This window comes from Temnothorax curvispinosus, unplaced genomic scaffold, assembly GCF_003070985.1.
Source record: "Temnothorax curvispinosus isolate PA1 unplaced genomic scaffold, ASM307098v1 QBEX01013129.1, whole genome shotgun sequence".
Classification (NCBI taxonomy): Eukaryota; Metazoa; Arthropoda; class Insecta; order Hymenoptera; family Formicidae; genus Temnothorax; species Temnothorax curvispinosus.
Window position 1 is genome coordinate 1 of NW_020222909.1, and position 15,896 is coordinate 15,896.

The window sequence follows — 15,896 nt, forward strand, 5'->3', positions numbered from 1 at the left end:
TTATACAAAAATCTCTTACTTAATTAAAGATACTTACTTAGTTATCGTAACAATTGCTTAATATAATATAATATAATATAAATGTTTAATATCATTACAAATTACAAAATTGTGTGTATATAACAGAACTCAATATAGTAAGAAGTATGAAACTGTTTAGTGTCGTTGAAGGTTGAAGAAGAAGAATGGCAAAAGTGATCGTAAAACGAGTACTTTGCACGTGTATTGTTTCAAGAAAATTGATAGAAAAAAATAATAATCAAGTGATTTGCATGATATAGATTTTCGTTTATTGTGAAGATACTGCAGCTTTGCACGCCCGAATGACAGAGTAATGAATAATTTATTATTAAGCGTTATTGTTAATAAAGCTGTATATATATACATACGGAAGTAAATTTAGTAAATTAACGGAATTAACCATGTCTCATGTTGCTGACAAAATTATACGAATCCTACACGAGTGTCATCCTAACAAAGACGATTTTGAGAATAAGACAAAAGACTCGAGTGAGTCGAAAGAATCAAGAAAGAAAATCGAGAAAGAAAAGTTGGAGAAAATCAAGAGTGATGCAGACAAATTTTTCGCAGATACACGATGCAACTATATAGCAAGTGTTGAATATGCTAGTTTAAATAAGATGCTGGCTCTGTGTAATTTAGAGGTATAGTTGAATCTTTAAATTGTCTAGATATAAAGGAAGGATTATTCTACAAGACACGCACGTATACTTGGTATATTGTGATAACTGTTGAGAGATATATGCAATACGTTATTATATATTATTTTTCAGATTGGCAACGAGATCACAGCTATTCATCATTTGGTTGAAGCTCACGCAGTGATACTTCGACAACACATTTTGCACAGATATCAAAAGACTCACGTGCGCGAGTCTGTGTGGAATGAACCTCAAATATATGGGCTGAGACCAACACATGTAAAGTTCGAGACAAAATTTACGGACAATAATGAAGCGTTGAAAACGAAACTGTTAAACTTACCGAAAGGTACGCGATACCACCTTTGTCTTTTATTGTATTTACCTTTTTGTACCTTACAACGTTATCAAGTTTTTCCACGTTTGTTCGCAGAATGGTACATGATTCAGGTTACTGCCCAGTATGAATCTCCGACTATATTAAGATACAAAAAGCGTACATCCAACGTAATGCATGCTGTACATATTACGATACTTCCTACGGGTATATCTGACATAGAACCATTGTGTATAACTGTACCAAGACCCGCGACGCAAGTGTCCTACGATATCTGCGAAGAGATTCAGAAACTATTGGATGATTACACATCCGTGCTAAAGACCACTTATACAAATCATAAGCAATATTGGATGATGCGTGCAGATCAAAACAATAAAATGAAGGTAAAGGACTTGAACGTAGGCTAACATACACATTTTGCATAAGGAACATTTTTAACTGATTAATTACAGATAGCTATAAATGGATTGGAGAATGTATGGTTGAGAGAATGGAGAGTATTATTTATGGCCGACCCTATTGAGAATTTGGAAATGGTAAATGAGATTCATCAAATGATTGACAAATTAATATCAGATTTCAAATCTCCGTAAGTAATGCTTATCGAACGTTCGTTGTGCTCGTTGTGTTGTTTAAGTATTAAATTTTATTGTTTTACTCTTTTAGCAATGAGATATCAAACAGATGTAAGTGGCTTTTGAAGAAGGTATCGATAGGTGCGGGTTTTCTCACGCGTGAGGAAATAGCGCGTGCGATCAAGTTTCTACTTCCCGAACATGAAAAACTTGCAAACAACATCATTTTATCTATTTATGGGAAGTTACCATACATAAAAAACCTAGAGAATACAAAGCGGCAAACGTTGGTTCTAATTATTGACGAGGTAAACATACAATATGAGACATGAATTATACGAAAGTACGAATTTATCCAAGTTTGTTTTGTATATAAAGTATATAATTGCTTTTATTTTTTTATTAATTTTTTCTTAAGCACATGGATTACATAGCGTTTGAAGCTATGGAAATTATTAAGAACCATCCTACTACCCGTTTCCCATCTCTACATGTAGCATATGCATTATTTAAAGAACACGAAGATACTATAGTGGATGGTTGTAAAATAATTAAAGCTAGAGAAGACATGGGAATTTGCGTAGTTAATCCTTCCGGTGATCTTGATAAAATGGAAAAACGTATGAAGCTTTTTATGGACTTTTGGTTACCGCAGTGGAAAAGCTGTTATAATGCACAACCTGGTGAAGAAATGTCTGAAGCGTTAATAAATCGTGACATTTTAATGTAAGGATATTATTTCTCTATTAAAAGTCCTTAATCTGTTTATTATTTGTCGGAGATTGTACTTTGCTTCTCTTTTTCTCTTTTACAGGTATACTGGTCATGGAAACGGTATAGAATATTTATCTGGAGAAGATATTGAAAGGATGAGAGTGAAGTCTACCGTTTTATTATTTGGATGTAGCAGCGTGAAACTACTTGTAATAGGTGGAAGATATCCACCTTATGGCGTTTCAAATCAATATTTAATAGCGTGCAGGTAAAAAGAATGTATTGAACTGTTATGTTCGTGTCGTGTATAAGAATTTCTTTCCATTTAAATCTACATGAGAAATCGCATGCCAAACACGCTCCTTTTTCTCTCCCCAATCTACACATAAATGCATACGATCATACGTAACACGTTAATTTACAATTCAGTCCTTGCCTCTTGGGTATGCTGTGGGAAGTAACGGACGCAGATATCGATAAAATGACAACAAATTTCATGAGCACGTGGATTCCTTCGTCTTCGAAGAAATCATGGGCTGAGGTAGACATGGATAGTTGGAGTTCTGGTACTCTGAGTTAGTATTAGTATTTGATTGAAAATATAAATCATGCGTTTGTGCTTTCTCAATATCATATGTTCTCGATAACTTTGTAACTAACGTTTTCAGAATTTACGAAGAACGGAGCAAAGGATAAAACAAAAATGGAGCCAGAAATGTTAAGGGCAGTGGCAAAGTCTAAGAATAGTTGCTCGCATTATATGACGGCAGCTGCGATAGTAGTACGAGGTTTACCAATAAAAATAGTTTAAATCCTCGCTGATATCATTGATTATATATTTTTGCAACACTGATGTGAGATAGGTAATTTAAGTTTCTAAGTGTCGTGTGTAGTATGTGTAGTTTGCCAAAAGACAAGACTACAGTACGTTCACTTGTGGAACAAAGTTACATTTTAATTTTAATAATTTAATTTTTATAATGCGAAGATATCTCAGAGACGCATTTTTTATATAAAAATAATAAAAGTGAATTAAAAAGTCGTCGTTTCGATTGATCGCTGCCTTCAAGCCGACTCAAGCTCAGATTACGGTCTTTGGTCACATAATAATCTGCGGTTCTGGTACAGAAGTGGAAATGCTCTTGTGCGGCAAAACCTGTCCGCCATTAATATATAATTCATCCTTCACGATAACGTCTTCTCCTAATACAGTTGTACCTTCCATTCGCACCCATCGTCCTACAACGCTTCTCCAGCCAACGATACAACTGTTAACATATTTTTAATTATCTTGACATGAATATTGTCACATGAATATTCTATGAGGCTTCACATATATTTAATACTAATACTTGCCCATCTAGCCAAGCATGCTCTTTTATCACAGCTGCTTTCAGAATAGTGCTTCGTTTAATACAACATCCGTCAGCCAAAACGGCGCCAGGACCAATCGTGACGTTGGGTCCGATTCTACAATCCTTGCCAATCGTAGCCGTTGGATCTATCAAGACATTGCCCACTATACCCGGCCCGGAATAAAGCTGTTCGGGATGCTTTTGCCTCAATGAGGCAAGATACATAGACATTCCTGAATAAAGTTATGGACACTAACAATAGTAACTAATAAGTATATGACGGAACATTGCCGTTTGAGAAAATTCTAATACGCAAGTATTTGCCTGTGAGAAAATCTTTAGGTTGTCCCACGTCCATCCAGAAGCCTGGCAATTCCATGGCGTATAACTCTCCATCCTGAGCCATGCTTGGAAAGACTTCCTTTTCGATACTCGTAGGTTTCAATTCTATTCTGTTTAATACGCTCGGATTAAAGATGTACATACCTATATTTTACAAAAAAGACAGGGAGAAGATATATATATTATGTGTATGTGTGTATGGGCGCACACGTCGTAAACTTTTTCTAACCGAGTTTCAATCTTTTCCCTATACCATACCTGCGTTAATTTTATTAGATATAAACTCTTGTGGCTTTTCAATAAAGCTCTCAATCTTTCCATCTTCTCCATATACAACTACACCATACTTTGACGGCTCCTCTACTTTAGTGACAACTATAGTTCCCTCTTTACCATGATTCTCATGGACGTCGAGGAGCTGTTTAAAAGGAAAGTCGCAAATGATGTCAGAGTTCAAAACAAAAAATGGATCATCACTGGCAGATAAATATTCACGCGCGAGCGCAAGTGGCCCAGCGGTACCCAATGGTTCCGGTTCATGAGAAAAGATAAGTTTTACTCCCAGTTTCTTTGCCTCGTGAACCAACTCTTCTTCCATCTCCCGCGCCCGGTAGGAAACGGCCAATATAACTTCACTTACATTTGTCTGTACCTAAAAGTTCAGGAAGTTCAAGAAGAGAAGTATACCTTGGAAAGATAAGGAAAATCATACTTTGACGACATTATACCACATACTTGGTACTATGCTAAGTCAATATTCAGAGTATTTATACATACCAGTGCTTCAATCTGATGTAGAAGCATCGGTTTATTTGCAAACTCGACAAGTGGCTTAGGCCGACTTAGAGTAAGAGGTCGCAATCTGGTGCCATAACCACCCACAAGTATTAAAGCACGCATGGTTTGTAATTTCTTTCTTTTTTCATGCATTCCTACGAATATTCTGCAAAAACGTCATATATATTATAATAAAAACAAAGGTATTCTCTATTTTTGCAAAACGTGTATAATTACGTTGCACGGTCTACACATTATAATAACGTTGTTGTGACACAACCTATTATCAAATCATCCTCTATTATTACGTATTAAATCACAATTTATGACGGAAGAAATCAACGACCTCCATTCTAAATTTGCAAAATGTAAAATTATATTTTACTCGATATTACTCTTGCCCATTTTATTTCACTACAACAAGTAAATTTATTTACTCTTATTTTGTTATTTCCATCCTAATACCTACGTTACATCATTTATTTAGTAATATAATACGTACCTGCATTACGCCGCGGTATTATTTATATTGCTTATTGCCCTCTTTGTTGTTGAAACACACAATGTTACTACTTATGTTAACTACCGTCTACCGTCTTGTTAATGAAGAAACTTTGATATATTGTCACTATTGTCAGTAGTATGGCGGGCCACGCCAGTCGCCACGGGCCACGGCCACGGAGCCAAGTGGCCACGTATCACACGTATGACGTATGGCGTCCAGCCCGTCCAGGTCCAGTGCGTGCAGTGATACCTGATACCGCTGGGCTGCTGACAAATTAGTTTACGTAGTTATCCGCGACACAGAAATTCGTGAGACAACAAGTGAATGAGGGTCACGTAAAGAAAAGATACGCTATAGATTTATGTTTATGATACTAGCAGCTTTTTACATTCACTCGCATCGATAATGTTATCTCGCGAGAAAGAAATGTTCTTATCGTAAACACGGATATGTTCGGGTGAACACGTAGCACTTGCTTCTATCAGTCTCTAGCGGATCTTACGTGGCAAGCGTGGCAATAATTGTCTTGTCACCGAGGTCCGAGATACCATACCTTGGCCTATATCTGCCCAGCCCAGCCCATGTGCTTAGTGTCATCGGTTGGGTATTCGAATGACAAAGAGACAAATATTTTTTATAATATTTTAATTGTACACAAATTATTTATAACGACATATATCCAGAGACACTTGTCTTTTCACATAAACATATGACGTTAGACACTTGAACGTCTTGAACTGTCTATCAGTATCAGTATCTAAAAGCCTAAGCCTAACTCTAACCTATAAGTATAATCGAGCATGCGACACGAGTTTCGAATATATCGCTCGATACGCGTGCAACTCGCTGAGATAGCTAGGCGCTAGGCGTGGTATGTAATCTGATAGGAAATTTTATATTAAATAAATTTACATGATTTAGTATGTTTGTGTGTAGGTGTGATGTAAAAGGCTTCATTGTATACATTGCACAAGAGTGAAACTGTATTTATTTAGACAAATAAAATACAAAGAGTTGCATAAAGATAAAGCACGTTACACAATCATTTCCAGCTCTCGGGCATAGTCTATCGCGAGTGTTGCCAATTCAGAACTCGGGATAGGCTCCTCGGATTTTTTCTCGCTAGTCGTGGTAAAATAAAAATAGCCGTCCTTTGATAGATTCCAGTTCTTTTTGGTGGCAAACGCTTTTATGTCTTTCTCCGTGGTTAAATTGAGCATCCTTGCGGCATCCTGAATGGAAATTTTGTCGTATGCGCTTTCCATGCACGCGCCAATCTCGTCGCGAACGGTATTTAATAAAATGTCTATGAAGAAATTGTAGGATGCGGCGGGCACGTTACCCTTGGCCAGGAAAATCTTGTTGTACGAACCCTCCATCAAATACTGCTCCAAGCTTAGAGGATGCCTTATATAAACGTTTGACTGTATCTGATCGGACGGCAGGAGTTCCAGTTCCGTGTGAAATTCCGCGACGCGATTTTGCGACAGCAGAAACAAGAGATTGAGACCGAGAAGCTGATATTTGTAAGCCGACTCCATTAAACCGGATTTATAATCGAAATAGTAACACTTTAATTGCGCCATGTATCTCTCGAAGGAAGGTATATCCTCAGTGGCGATGCTCCATTGTGCTCCGATTTCCAATATGTCTCCTGTGGTTCAAACAAGATATATAAAAAGTTTCATTTTTCAATTATATTTCACTTATGTATGTGAAACACTTAGCTTACTAACGATTAACGTACTTGCGATTAATAATTCATTTTGACTGGCCGTGCTATTTGACGTCGGGAGGAACATCAGGTGAGTGAGACCGATCTGTGCATGAAAATTATCACCAACGTGTCGATATTATATTATATTATACTATCTATACTGTGCTATCAAACAAAATGCTACATATCTAAAAGCTGAAACGTCAAGAAGAATGATGATTAAAATTCGAAAACAAAGTCGCGGCAAATGATGACAATCCATTTCGACAATCCACAAGAGCGATGAGGTTATGAGGTATGAGATCGCTTATCAACAATTATCTCGCTCGATACTACGAATCAAATATGTAATGTGAATTACCTTCAATTGGTTGAGCACGTCGCCACATTTCTTCAAATTGCACGGTGTTCTTGTCCATTCGCGTTTTAAATTCTGATATGAGGCAACAACATCCTCGAGGGCTGCCATCTTTAATCTCACCACGAAACACGATACATCGAGATCGACTATCGAGATAATATACCAGTTTTTTTTAGCTGCACTGGCTGAACTGGTGCACACTAGTGCAGTAAATTAGAGTAGTAAGGTCTCACTCCAACTTATTGGCTGCGTTCAGCAGACACAACTGTTGAGTTCGTCTTATCAACACTCCGCGTTGATTGGTTGGCTCTAAAAGTAAAAGCCAATCACGTTTGACTGCTACTGAGCGGCTTGGTCTGCTGAACGCGCCCATTATACCAGTTCAGCCCAGCTCAGTCAGTGCAGCTAAGGCCCAGTTCAACAGTGGCCAGTTAGCTTAACTAGTAGTTAACTCTCACTCTCCGTCTCTATCTAACCTTTGAGTTAAAAAGAGACAGAGAGTGAGAGTTAACTACTAGTTAAGCTAACTGGCCACTGTTGAACTGGGCCTAAAAGAAACAGACCAAATATGATCTCATTGTCAGATATGACGGGAAAAGCTCCAGGGTTTTAGTGAAAATTATAAAAATGGACACATTTACTAGATTTCGACAAATAAAATTGTAGATACTCTAGTGTGTTTCCTCACTTTTGTAATGCGGGGTCTACACGGCGAGTCGTGGGTCGTGGGTCGTGGGTCGTGAGTCGTAGGACGTGACCACGCACAATCGATTATTTTCCTCAACGTCGATTGTGCATGGTCACGTCTTACGACTCACGACTTTGCGACTCGCCGTGTAGACCCAGCATTACTGTTAGGGCTGGTTTATAATAGCCGTAACCGTTGATTTAAGCCGTAATCTTTAAGAAATTGACCAATCACAGTCGATTATTCTTCTCACATTCGACTGTGATTAGTCAATTTCTTAAAGATTACGGCTTAAATCAACGGTTACGGCTATTATAAACCAGCCCTTACAAAAAAGTGTGTGTCCGGGGCTTTAAGCTAGTGAAACTCAAGCAGTAAGCAAATCAGCCAATCACAGTCAAGAACTTAAGGCACGGCCCTAAGCGGTAGCGAATCCATACCGTTTATTTCTTATGCTATTTCTACAATGCAAGTCGTAAAGTCGTGAGTCGTAAGACGTGACCACGCACAGTCGCGTATTCTTCTCAACGTCGATTGTGCGTGGTCACGTCTTACGACTCACGACGCTCACGACTTTAAGCTGGCCACACACACTTTCCGTAGAACGTAACAGTAAGATTTCGACCAATCGCGTTGCTCGATTTGAAAACGTACGGTCATACGTTCCCGAATCGAATAACACGATTGGTCGAAATCCTACTGTTACTGTTACGAAAAAGTGTGTGTCCGGGGCCTTACGACTCGCATTGTAGACCTAGCATTACTGCTTAAGTTTTTCTATGTGTCAAGGCCCTTAAGCCTCGTGTCCACGATGCTAGAACTGTGTCCGAGTTTCGGTTTAAGCCAATGAAACTGCTACTTTTCTGTAAGAGCTGCAAGTTGATTGGCTTAAACCAAAACTCGGGCGCAGTTTTAGCATCGTGTACACAAGGCTTTAGGGCCGTGGCCGTGTCTAAGAGTTCTTGACTGTGATTGGTTGATTTGCTTAAGGCTATTGCACGTAATAAAGTTTTAGTCATAATCGTAATGCTAAGTCTACAATGCAAGTCGTAAAGTCGTGAGTCGTAAGAATTGACCAATCACAGTCGATTATTCTCCTCAAATTCGATTGTGATTGGTCAATTCTTACGACTCGCGACTTTACGACTCGCATTGTAGACCTAGCATAAGGCCGTAAGAAAATAGACCACGCACACTCGATTATTCTCCTTGAGCTCGAAGAATAATCGAGAAGTTTTTCTATGTGCCACGGGAACGCGCTCATCATTGAAGAATCACGAGATATGAATATCTAGATGCACATATGAGGCGTTCGGTCTGAAAGTGCCTAACTTCAGGCGCGAGGGCGCAACCAGCGGCAAGTGTGTTACTCGCATTTGTGACGTACTTCGCGATGCGCGTTTGTTCAAGTAGGGCGATCTTTACCGGCCTTCTACTTCCTTGTGTACTTCCTCTTCTCGTGACTTGATACGATGGCGTCCGGAGTAAGTAGCTTTCACGCGGTTTTTCACCGGTCAGCATCCGCGTCGTGGCGCGCCAACGCCGGCGCTAAATTGTCGGGAAACGAAGCCTACATAATGCCTTATCCGTTACACTATGAATTTTTTCCAGATTCTCTACACGTACCCGGAAAATTTCCGAGCCTATAAGGCTCTGATAGCGGCTCAGTTCTCCGGCACCCAGATCAAAGTTGCCCAAGATTTCGTTTTCGGCGAGACTAACAAGAGCGAAGCGTTTCTCAAGAAGTTTCCGTTGGGAAAGGTAAATAGAATCATTCGCGAACAATTACTTTCGCTCGACTTTCTCATGAATCTGTTAATTTCATTTTATTTTGTGTGCAGTACGTGTAGTTGACATGCTGTTTCTCTTGTCACATATGACGAGAAGCTATAAAATACTTTATTACTGGTACTTTTGATTTATAACAAATTATTGTAAAATACTATCCAGATAATGTTCTTTTTTTACGTTCCAACTGTTCTCATGATTTTCATATTAAGAGTATTCTATATAAAAATATAACGTTTCATATGGTATGGTTAGAATAATATTTGATGCTAATATTCTTACACATTATAGGAATGTCTTTTATTCAACTTTGCATAATAGACCAAGTAGAATAATGCAATGATTAATTTTTTATATTGGAAGTGAATAAGAAAAAGTAAAGGAAGAAGAATAGAAGAGCAGCAGAGAAGGGTGCAGAGAAAAGAGAGAAAGTTTTTATATACAAGTGTTTATAAATTGTCAATTTATTAGTAACGTGGAATACAAGCACCTTTCTCAGTTGCGCTACCTGTACAAATTTATATTTTAATGATAGAAAACATTTCTCAACATATGTACAATTTTTAAGGTCCCAGCGTTTGAAACATGTGATGGAACATATATCACGGAAAGCAATGCAATTGCTTATTATGGTGAGATTTCTAAAAAAAAATATGTGTATTTTTTTATTTTCTTCTGTTATTTATTTATAAAACATATGCCATATTTATAGTGGCTAATGAACAATTAAGAGGAAAAACTGATATTGAACGCTCGTTGGTTATCCAATGGCTGGGCTTTGCTGATTCTGAAATTCTTCCTGCCAGCTGCGCTTGGGTATTTCCTTTACTTGGAATAATGCCATATCATAAACAGGTATTATTGAAAAATTTTTTCTGTATTAGTCACATCATTGATTTGATCTTGCATACATGTATCCTCCTTCAAAGGCAAAATTGGCATAATTACATAGCCATTTTTTGTAACTCAGAGAGGTAGATTAAACTTATATGCGTATTATATTTACATGCTTATATAAATGGCATGTGTTTTTACAATATCGCATATACATTTGTCTTTGTACAATTATACCATTTATGCTCACGCGCGTACACACACACACAATAAAATTATAATGTAAAACACTAATATAACATTGGTTGATTAAATTTATATAATTCCTTTTAGACTGTAGAGCATGCTAAGGAGGACATAAATAAAGCACTCACTGCTTTAAACTCTCATTTGCTTACACGGACTTATTTAGTGGGAGAACGATTGACTCTGGCGGATATCTGTGTAGCTATGACATTGCTGCATTTGTATCAATATATTCTTGAACCGGAGCTACGTAAGCCTTATCAGAATGTAAATCGATGGTTTCAAACGGTCATCTATCAACCTGAATCCATTGCTGTAATCGGTGCCTTTAAACTGGCGGATAAGACTATTGAATATGATCCTAAGAAATTTGCAGAAACTCAGGGAAAGGTTATTAATAAACTATATTAATGCGCGCGCGCGTGTGTGTTAATACAGTAAAGATTATATATAATACATCGTAAATTACCTTATACAGAGTTCGAAAAAAGAAAAAAAGGAGAAAGAGTCCAAGAAGGAAGCAAAGGAGCCAAAAGAACCCAAGGAGTCGAAGAAAGAATCTAAAGTTGTAGCAGATAAAACCCCAGCAGCAGAAGACGAAGCCGACGCAACGGAAGAGGCTTTAGCTGCCGAACCGAAAAAGACGAATCCGTTTGCTTCGATGCCTAAAAGCTCGTTTGACCTTGATGATTTTAAACGATTTTACTCCAATGAAGATGAATCTAAATCGATTCCTTATTTCTGGCAGAAGTTCGACTCGGAAAATTATAGTATTTGGCTCAGCGAATACAAGTACAATAATGAACTAACTAAGGTATGCTTAGGTACTTGGTTGAGAAATATTTGAAGAATTGAAAAGTATTGTATACTTAATTAACATATGTTCCTCTTGCGGTTGTGTAGGTTTTCATGTCCTGCAATTTAATCAGTGGTATGTATCAGCGGTTAGATTCGTTGAGAAAAGGTGCATTTGCCAGTGCCTGTATATTCGGGAAAGATAACGACAATACGATCAGTGGCATTTGGGTCTGGCGGGGACAAGATCTTGTTTTTACGGTACGTTTTGTGCAAGCATAGTTTGAATGAATATACATATATGAAGGGTATAGGAGAAAAACAATCAATATCCATTCGGAGTAATTCCAAGAAAAATGCAATTTTAAGTTTTAAGACATCAGATAACATTAGCAAGTTATTGAAAAAAGTACTGAATGTAAGAACGGATAGTGTTTACATTGTATGTTGGAATCTGATGGTTCTTCCTCACAAGCGCGTAGATTATGATCGTTTTTTCCCCAGCACGGTCCATCTCGGCTTTATTTCCAATGAATTGTAACTGTTTTTTTTTTTATATCAAAACAGATAAGGATTATGAAAGTTCTTTAAAAATGCTACAAGATAGCATGATTAGATAAATTTTGACAAAAAGTAGTTTTCCCTTGTACTCTTCGTGTGTGTGTGTGTGTGTGTGTAAAGAATATTTGTGAGTAAAAAGTAAATATACATTTCTTTTTTTTTAGCTGAGTCCAGATTGGCAAGTGGATTACGAATCTTACAATTGGACAAAACTTGATCCATCTAAAGAAGAAACAAAGGAGTTGGTCAAGCAATATTTTAGTTGGACCGGCACAGACAAAGAGGGACGCAAATTCAATCAAGGAAAAGTTTTCAAGTAAACCTTGAATCAAATAAGATAAAATAAAAATAACCCTATTCGAATGAAATAAATCTAAAGAAATGATAAAAAGTTTACATATGCCCTTAAAAATCCTGCATTTAAGAGGATAAAAATCAGCACCCAAGATCTCTTTCGCCTAAATACATATTCCTTTCCCTCAATCTTTACTTAATATGAAATCGTTTGTATACATAGTCCATCTACATTGCTTTATCGCTTTATAATATATATTTTTAGTTTTCAAAAAGAGATTTTATCGCGTATGTGAATACACATACGTATGATATACACTCACTCACTCATATACACACACACACACTCTCTCTCTCTCTCTCTCTCATGCACGCACACAACATACATATACACACGCGCGCGCGTATCATACGTGTGTATTTATATATAATATAAATGTAATAAAGATAAATATTTAGAATTTATATTGTGCAGAAAATTTTCATTATTATTTTCATATTCACGATTTTGTTTATTATTTTTCATATACATCTCCAATTATCATTCTCGATCAGTCAATACCAGCTGTGAATTCTTAAATTGAGTGAATCTCCGATTGGAAAAGATATGACATATGCAGGTACAAGTAGAAGAAACTGATATTTTGCGCTGTTAAATTTACGAAAAAATTTATGTAATAATTTTATTGTGCGTGTATCATTTTGTCGCAGTCAATGACCATTTGATTTGGTATTTTCACGAGAGATGATACAATACTTGGATTATATCCATGTATATTTTCCATTCTGAGTTTAAGAATTGTTATATATGTAACATATGTATGTACTTAATACATGCTTAACGTTTTAAAAAGCTATATGGATAATTTCTTTGATATCGATATAAACATGTATTTTCACAGAAATAAATTGGATATTGTTAAAGTCCTAAAACGACATGTTCTATCTTCTCAACTCTCAACTGATAAAAATACTTATATATTAATTAAATAAACGAAGAATATTGAATAATTTTTTATTTAAACAAAAGTTGCGAGTTATTTTACAAGGTACTAGGATAATTTTGCTCGACGACATAAAATATACAGCAACAAAGTTTGTTTCGTAACAAAGATTCATGGTTTATTGCATATTTACAATATACAATTTAATATGAAAATATTTCTACTGATTCTTAGAAGCCTTTCATGTCCATCCATTCTTTAACACGACTAACGCAGTCACCTTTAAATTTAATTATACCTGCAAATTCGTGTATCTGACTAGCAACTTTTTTTCTCATGCGTTCCTCTAGGAATCGCTTCATATCGCGTTCCAATGCCCATATATCTCCTTGAATTTTAGTAATCTCTGTAACTTTTTTAGCTCCTCTGAGACTTCTAGTCAAATACACAGGCTGCATGTAGTTTTTTGTACGTTCCACAAAATAGGTATAATCCGTGGGCAAGGCTGTTAAACAGAGAGAGAAAAAAAAAATTCGTTACTCCAAGGTGCTACCCAAGTACATGCATTTTTTTATGCAAAAGATGCGATGTACGAATAAAATGTATTTAATATTTGTCGTTTACCAGACGCTGGTTTATAGCCGGATGAGAATTTGATATCTCCAGTAGCTGGTTTAGGTATAATTTTGTATCTGAGGACACGCTCTACATATTTCCACTCGGTTGGGTCTTTTGTTATCTCGTAATCTGTATAATCTTCAGGTGTTGTATATTTGGAAGACGATTTATAACTACCCCATCTCTGTTGAATCTGAAAGACAAAAGTGATTTGTAAGAAGCTTCATATATACATATATATATATATATATATATATATATATATTACATTGATAATGTCAATATTTATATTAACTTGGGCAAGTTGATACAATTAATCGCTATTCAGGTAACAAACGCAAAAATCTTTGTATGTTTATGATAGACTTGTAAAAATAATATTTCTCATACATATGATAAAACGATGATATATTTATACATGATTTTTCATTACACGAACCGTCGAAGAACTCTACATTCGTAGACAGTGATACTTGTTAATAAAAGTTGGCTCGCGCGAGACGGATATTTTCACAGATATTAATCGACGTGATGACGATATGTCACCAAACCTTTCACCGCGGCCGGGTTGAGCCGTCGTCTCGTCCCGACTGTCCGCTCAAGTGCGCTTAACGGCGATCGATCGACATTGCGCGGGGATGGTTAACGAGTCGACAATAACAATAATAACAAATACGCCCATGACTATTTGGCGAGAATGGGGAGAGAAAGAGAAAGAGAGAGACCCTTTGATGACGATGTCGTCCCAAAGGTATGCCGAGGTTAACGCGTGGTGGAAAGTCACGCTGCGAACTCGTCTCGAGAAATCTGTCACGTACCTGAGGCCCCGGGAACGCGACTCGTGACGTCGCGGCGCGATACAGTGGCTGCACAGGCCTCGGAAATTCCGGGATCGCCGCGAGGTTACCGCGTGCGAGAATCCGAAGGGCGGCCATTTTGGGGACTTTGGTAAATAAGGGTCGATCGGTCGGTCGACCGTCGAGCCGTCGAGTCAGTCGAGTGACTCGAGTGTCGCGGCGGTGTCGGTGAGACGTGAGACGGTGGCCGCCATTGATGCGCACCGTACGGGTACGGGCGTACGCGTACGACACGACGGGCGCGTCCTCCCTTTCGTGCTCTCTTTCGTCAGCGCGGCCGAGTCGCCGTCCGCCGAGTGCCGAGTCTGGAGCGCGAGTCTCGTATCGCGGGCAACCGCGTGCAAACTCGCGCCGCTATTCGTTTTTCTCGCTCGGGCATCAGGCCCGTGAGGCCCGTGGCCCGTGGCCACCGCTGCTGCCGCCGCCGCCGTCGTCGACAACGACAAGGCCGACGAAGGCGACGAAGCCAATTTCGATAGGTAATAGATAAACGTGGCTGTGCGCTCGCGCTAATTTAAACGCGATACGTGCTACGTGCTAGTTGCTACGTGCTACGCTAAAATCCGCGTTGTAACGCGGGGTCAGTTAGCGCGCACGTACCGTAGCGTGCCGTGCCGTGCTGTGCCGTGCCGTAACGTTCCGAGTAGCGGACAGCGGTGGCCGGAGCCGGAGCGGACGGTGCTCAAGGCTCAAGCCGCTCAAGGCGCAGCGACGCAGCCAGCGGGAATCGGGATAAAGTGTAGTGAGGTGAGGTGAGAGTGAGGTTAAAGTCAAGTGTGGAGTGGAGTGGTGTGGTGTGGTGTGGTGAGGTGAGGCGAAGTGAGAACGCAGCTAGTGGCCGTCGTTATCTCTCTCGCTCTCTCTCTCTCAACACCCGGCGTAGCGACGCTCGCGGCAGTGCGCGCGTGCTCTTTTTAAGCTTT

The 15,896-nt window shown here is 38.4% G+C and overlaps 5 protein-coding genes across 8 annotated transcripts; 2 read left to right on the forward strand and 3 right to left on the reverse strand.

Moving 5' to 3' along the window:
* Positions 1 to 57: 57 nt before the first annotated feature.
* LOC112463211 (separin) lies at positions 58 to 3,125 on the forward strand. The gene is made up of 9 exons (XM_025029440.1): positions 58 to 665; positions 795 to 1,011; positions 1,096 to 1,385; positions 1,455 to 1,591; positions 1,669 to 1,885; positions 1,996 to 2,303; positions 2,392 to 2,559; positions 2,721 to 2,866; positions 2,960 to 3,125. Exons 1-9 carry the CDS (start codon positions 423 to 425, stop codon positions 3,100 to 3,102), a joined length of 1,869 nt encoding a protein of 622 aa, XP_024885208.1. The 5' UTR covers positions 58 to 422; the 3' UTR covers positions 3,103 to 3,125.
* LOC112463212 (mannose-1-phosphate guanyltransferase beta) lies at positions 3,104 to 5,907 on the reverse strand. Of its 3 annotated transcripts, none has more exons than XM_025029443.1 (7): positions 5,824 to 5,907; positions 5,268 to 5,533; positions 4,766 to 4,931; positions 4,247 to 4,640; positions 3,971 to 4,132; positions 3,648 to 3,879; positions 3,104 to 3,559 (listed from the first exon to the last, which is right to left on the reverse strand). In XM_025029443.1, exons 3-7 carry the CDS (start codon positions 4,916 to 4,918, stop codon positions 3,391 to 3,393), a joined length of 1,110 nt encoding a protein of 369 aa, XP_024885211.1. In that variant the 5' UTR covers positions 4,919 to 4,931; positions 5,268 to 5,533; positions 5,824 to 5,907; the 3' UTR covers positions 3,104 to 3,390. The 3 variants fall into 3 exon arrangements, with proteins under 3 accessions (XP_024885211.1, XP_024885210.1, XP_024885209.1); XM_025029442.1 differs by having other exon boundaries at positions 5,268 to 5,536; positions 5,824 to 5,896; XM_025029441.1 differs by lacking the exon at positions 5,824 to 5,907 and having other exon boundaries at positions 5,268 to 5,809.
* A 324-nt stretch (positions 5,908 to 6,231) lies between these two features.
* On the reverse strand, positions 6,232 to 7,470 carry LOC112463213 (26S proteasome non-ATPase regulatory subunit 8). The gene is made up of 3 exons (XM_025029444.1): positions 7,349 to 7,470; positions 7,018 to 7,090; positions 6,232 to 6,924 (listed from the first exon to the last, which is right to left on the reverse strand). Exons 1-3 carry the CDS (start codon positions 7,454 to 7,456, stop codon positions 6,305 to 6,307), a joined length of 801 nt encoding a protein of 266 aa, XP_024885212.1. The 5' UTR covers positions 7,457 to 7,470; the 3' UTR covers positions 6,232 to 6,304.
* A 1,943-nt stretch (positions 7,471 to 9,413) lies between these two features.
* LOC112463236 (elongation factor 1-gamma) lies at positions 9,414 to 12,656 on the forward strand. Its single transcript, XM_025029494.1, has 8 exons — positions 9,414 to 9,520; positions 9,648 to 9,797; positions 10,393 to 10,456; positions 10,537 to 10,679; positions 10,992 to 11,294; positions 11,383 to 11,718; positions 11,808 to 11,960; positions 12,425 to 12,656. Exons 1-8 carry the CDS (start codon positions 9,509 to 9,511, stop codon positions 12,578 to 12,580), a joined length of 1,317 nt encoding a protein of 438 aa, XP_024885262.1. The 5' UTR covers positions 9,414 to 9,508; the 3' UTR covers positions 12,581 to 12,656.
* An 897-nt stretch (positions 12,657 to 13,553) lies between these two features.
* LOC112463237 (probable 39S ribosomal protein L49, mitochondrial) lies at positions 13,554 to 15,401 on the reverse strand. 2 transcript variants are annotated; one of them, XM_025029496.1, is made up of 3 exons: positions 14,935 to 15,401; positions 14,123 to 14,309; positions 13,554 to 14,003 (listed from the first exon to the last, which is right to left on the reverse strand). In XM_025029496.1, the coding sequence occupies exons 1-3, from the start codon at positions 15,049 to 15,051 to the stop codon at positions 13,729 to 13,731; spliced, it is 579 nt and encodes a 192-aa protein (XP_024885264.1). In that variant the 5' UTR covers positions 15,052 to 15,401; the 3' UTR covers positions 13,554 to 13,728. The 2 variants fall into 2 exon arrangements, with proteins under 2 accessions (XP_024885264.1, XP_024885265.1); XM_025029497.1 differs by lacking the exon at positions 14,935 to 15,401 and adding an exon at positions 14,507 to 14,811.
* Between the last annotated feature and the right edge of the window lie 495 nt (positions 15,402 to 15,896).

Coding starts and splice junctions, on each gene's coding strand:
- LOC112463211 (XM_025029440.1), top strand. CDS start 423: ATGTCTCATGTTGCTGACAAAATTATACGAATCCTACACGAGTGTCAT. Junction 666..794: donor TGGCTCTGTGTAATTTAGAG/GTATAGTTGAAT, acceptor ATTATTTTTCAG/ATTGGCAACGAGATCACAGC. Junction 1,886..1,995: donor TGGTTCTAATTATTGACGAG/GTAAACATACAA, acceptor TTTTTTCTTAAG/CACATGGATTACATAGCGTT.
- LOC112463212 (XM_025029443.1), bottom strand. CDS start 4,918: ATGCATGAAAAAAGAAAGAAATTACAAACCATGCGTGCTTTAATACTT. Junction 4,133..4,246: donor ATCTAATAAAATTAACGCAG/GTATGGTATAGG, acceptor TGTAAAATATAG/GTATGTACATCTTTAATCCG. Junction 3,880..3,970: donor ACCTAAAGATTTTCTCACAG/GCAAATACTTGC, acceptor AACTTTATTCAG/GAATGTCTATGTATCTTGCC.
- LOC112463213 (XM_025029444.1), bottom strand. CDS start 7,456: ATGGCAGCCCTCGAGGATGTTGTTGCCTCATATCAGAATTTAAAACGC. Junction 7,091..7,348: donor ACGTGCTCAACCAATTGAAG/GTAATTCACATT, acceptor TTTCATGCACAG/ATCGGTCTCACTCACCTGAT. Junction 6,925..7,017: donor AAATGAATTATTAATCGCAA/GTACGTTAATCG, acceptor TTTGAACCACAG/GAGACATATTGGAAATCGGA.
- LOC112463236 (XM_025029494.1), top strand. Junction 9,798..10,392: donor AGAAGTTTCCGTTGGGAAAG/GTAAATAGAATC, acceptor ACAATTTTTAAG/GTCCCAGCGTTTGAAACATG. Junction 10,457..10,536: donor CAATGCAATTGCTTATTATG/GTGAGATTTCTA, acceptor CCATATTTATAG/TGGCTAATGAACAATTAAGA.
- LOC112463237 (XM_025029496.1), bottom strand. CDS start 15,051: ATGGCCGCCCTTCGGATTCTCGCACGCGGTAACCTCGCGGCGATCCCG. Junction 14,310..14,934: donor TCGCGTTCCCGGGGCCTCAG/GTACGTGACAGA, acceptor TTTGTCTTTCAG/ATTCAACAGAGATGGGGTAG. Junction 14,004..14,122: donor CGGCTATAAACCAGCGTCTG/GTAAACGACAAA, acceptor TCTGTTTAACAG/CCTTGCCCACGGATTATACC.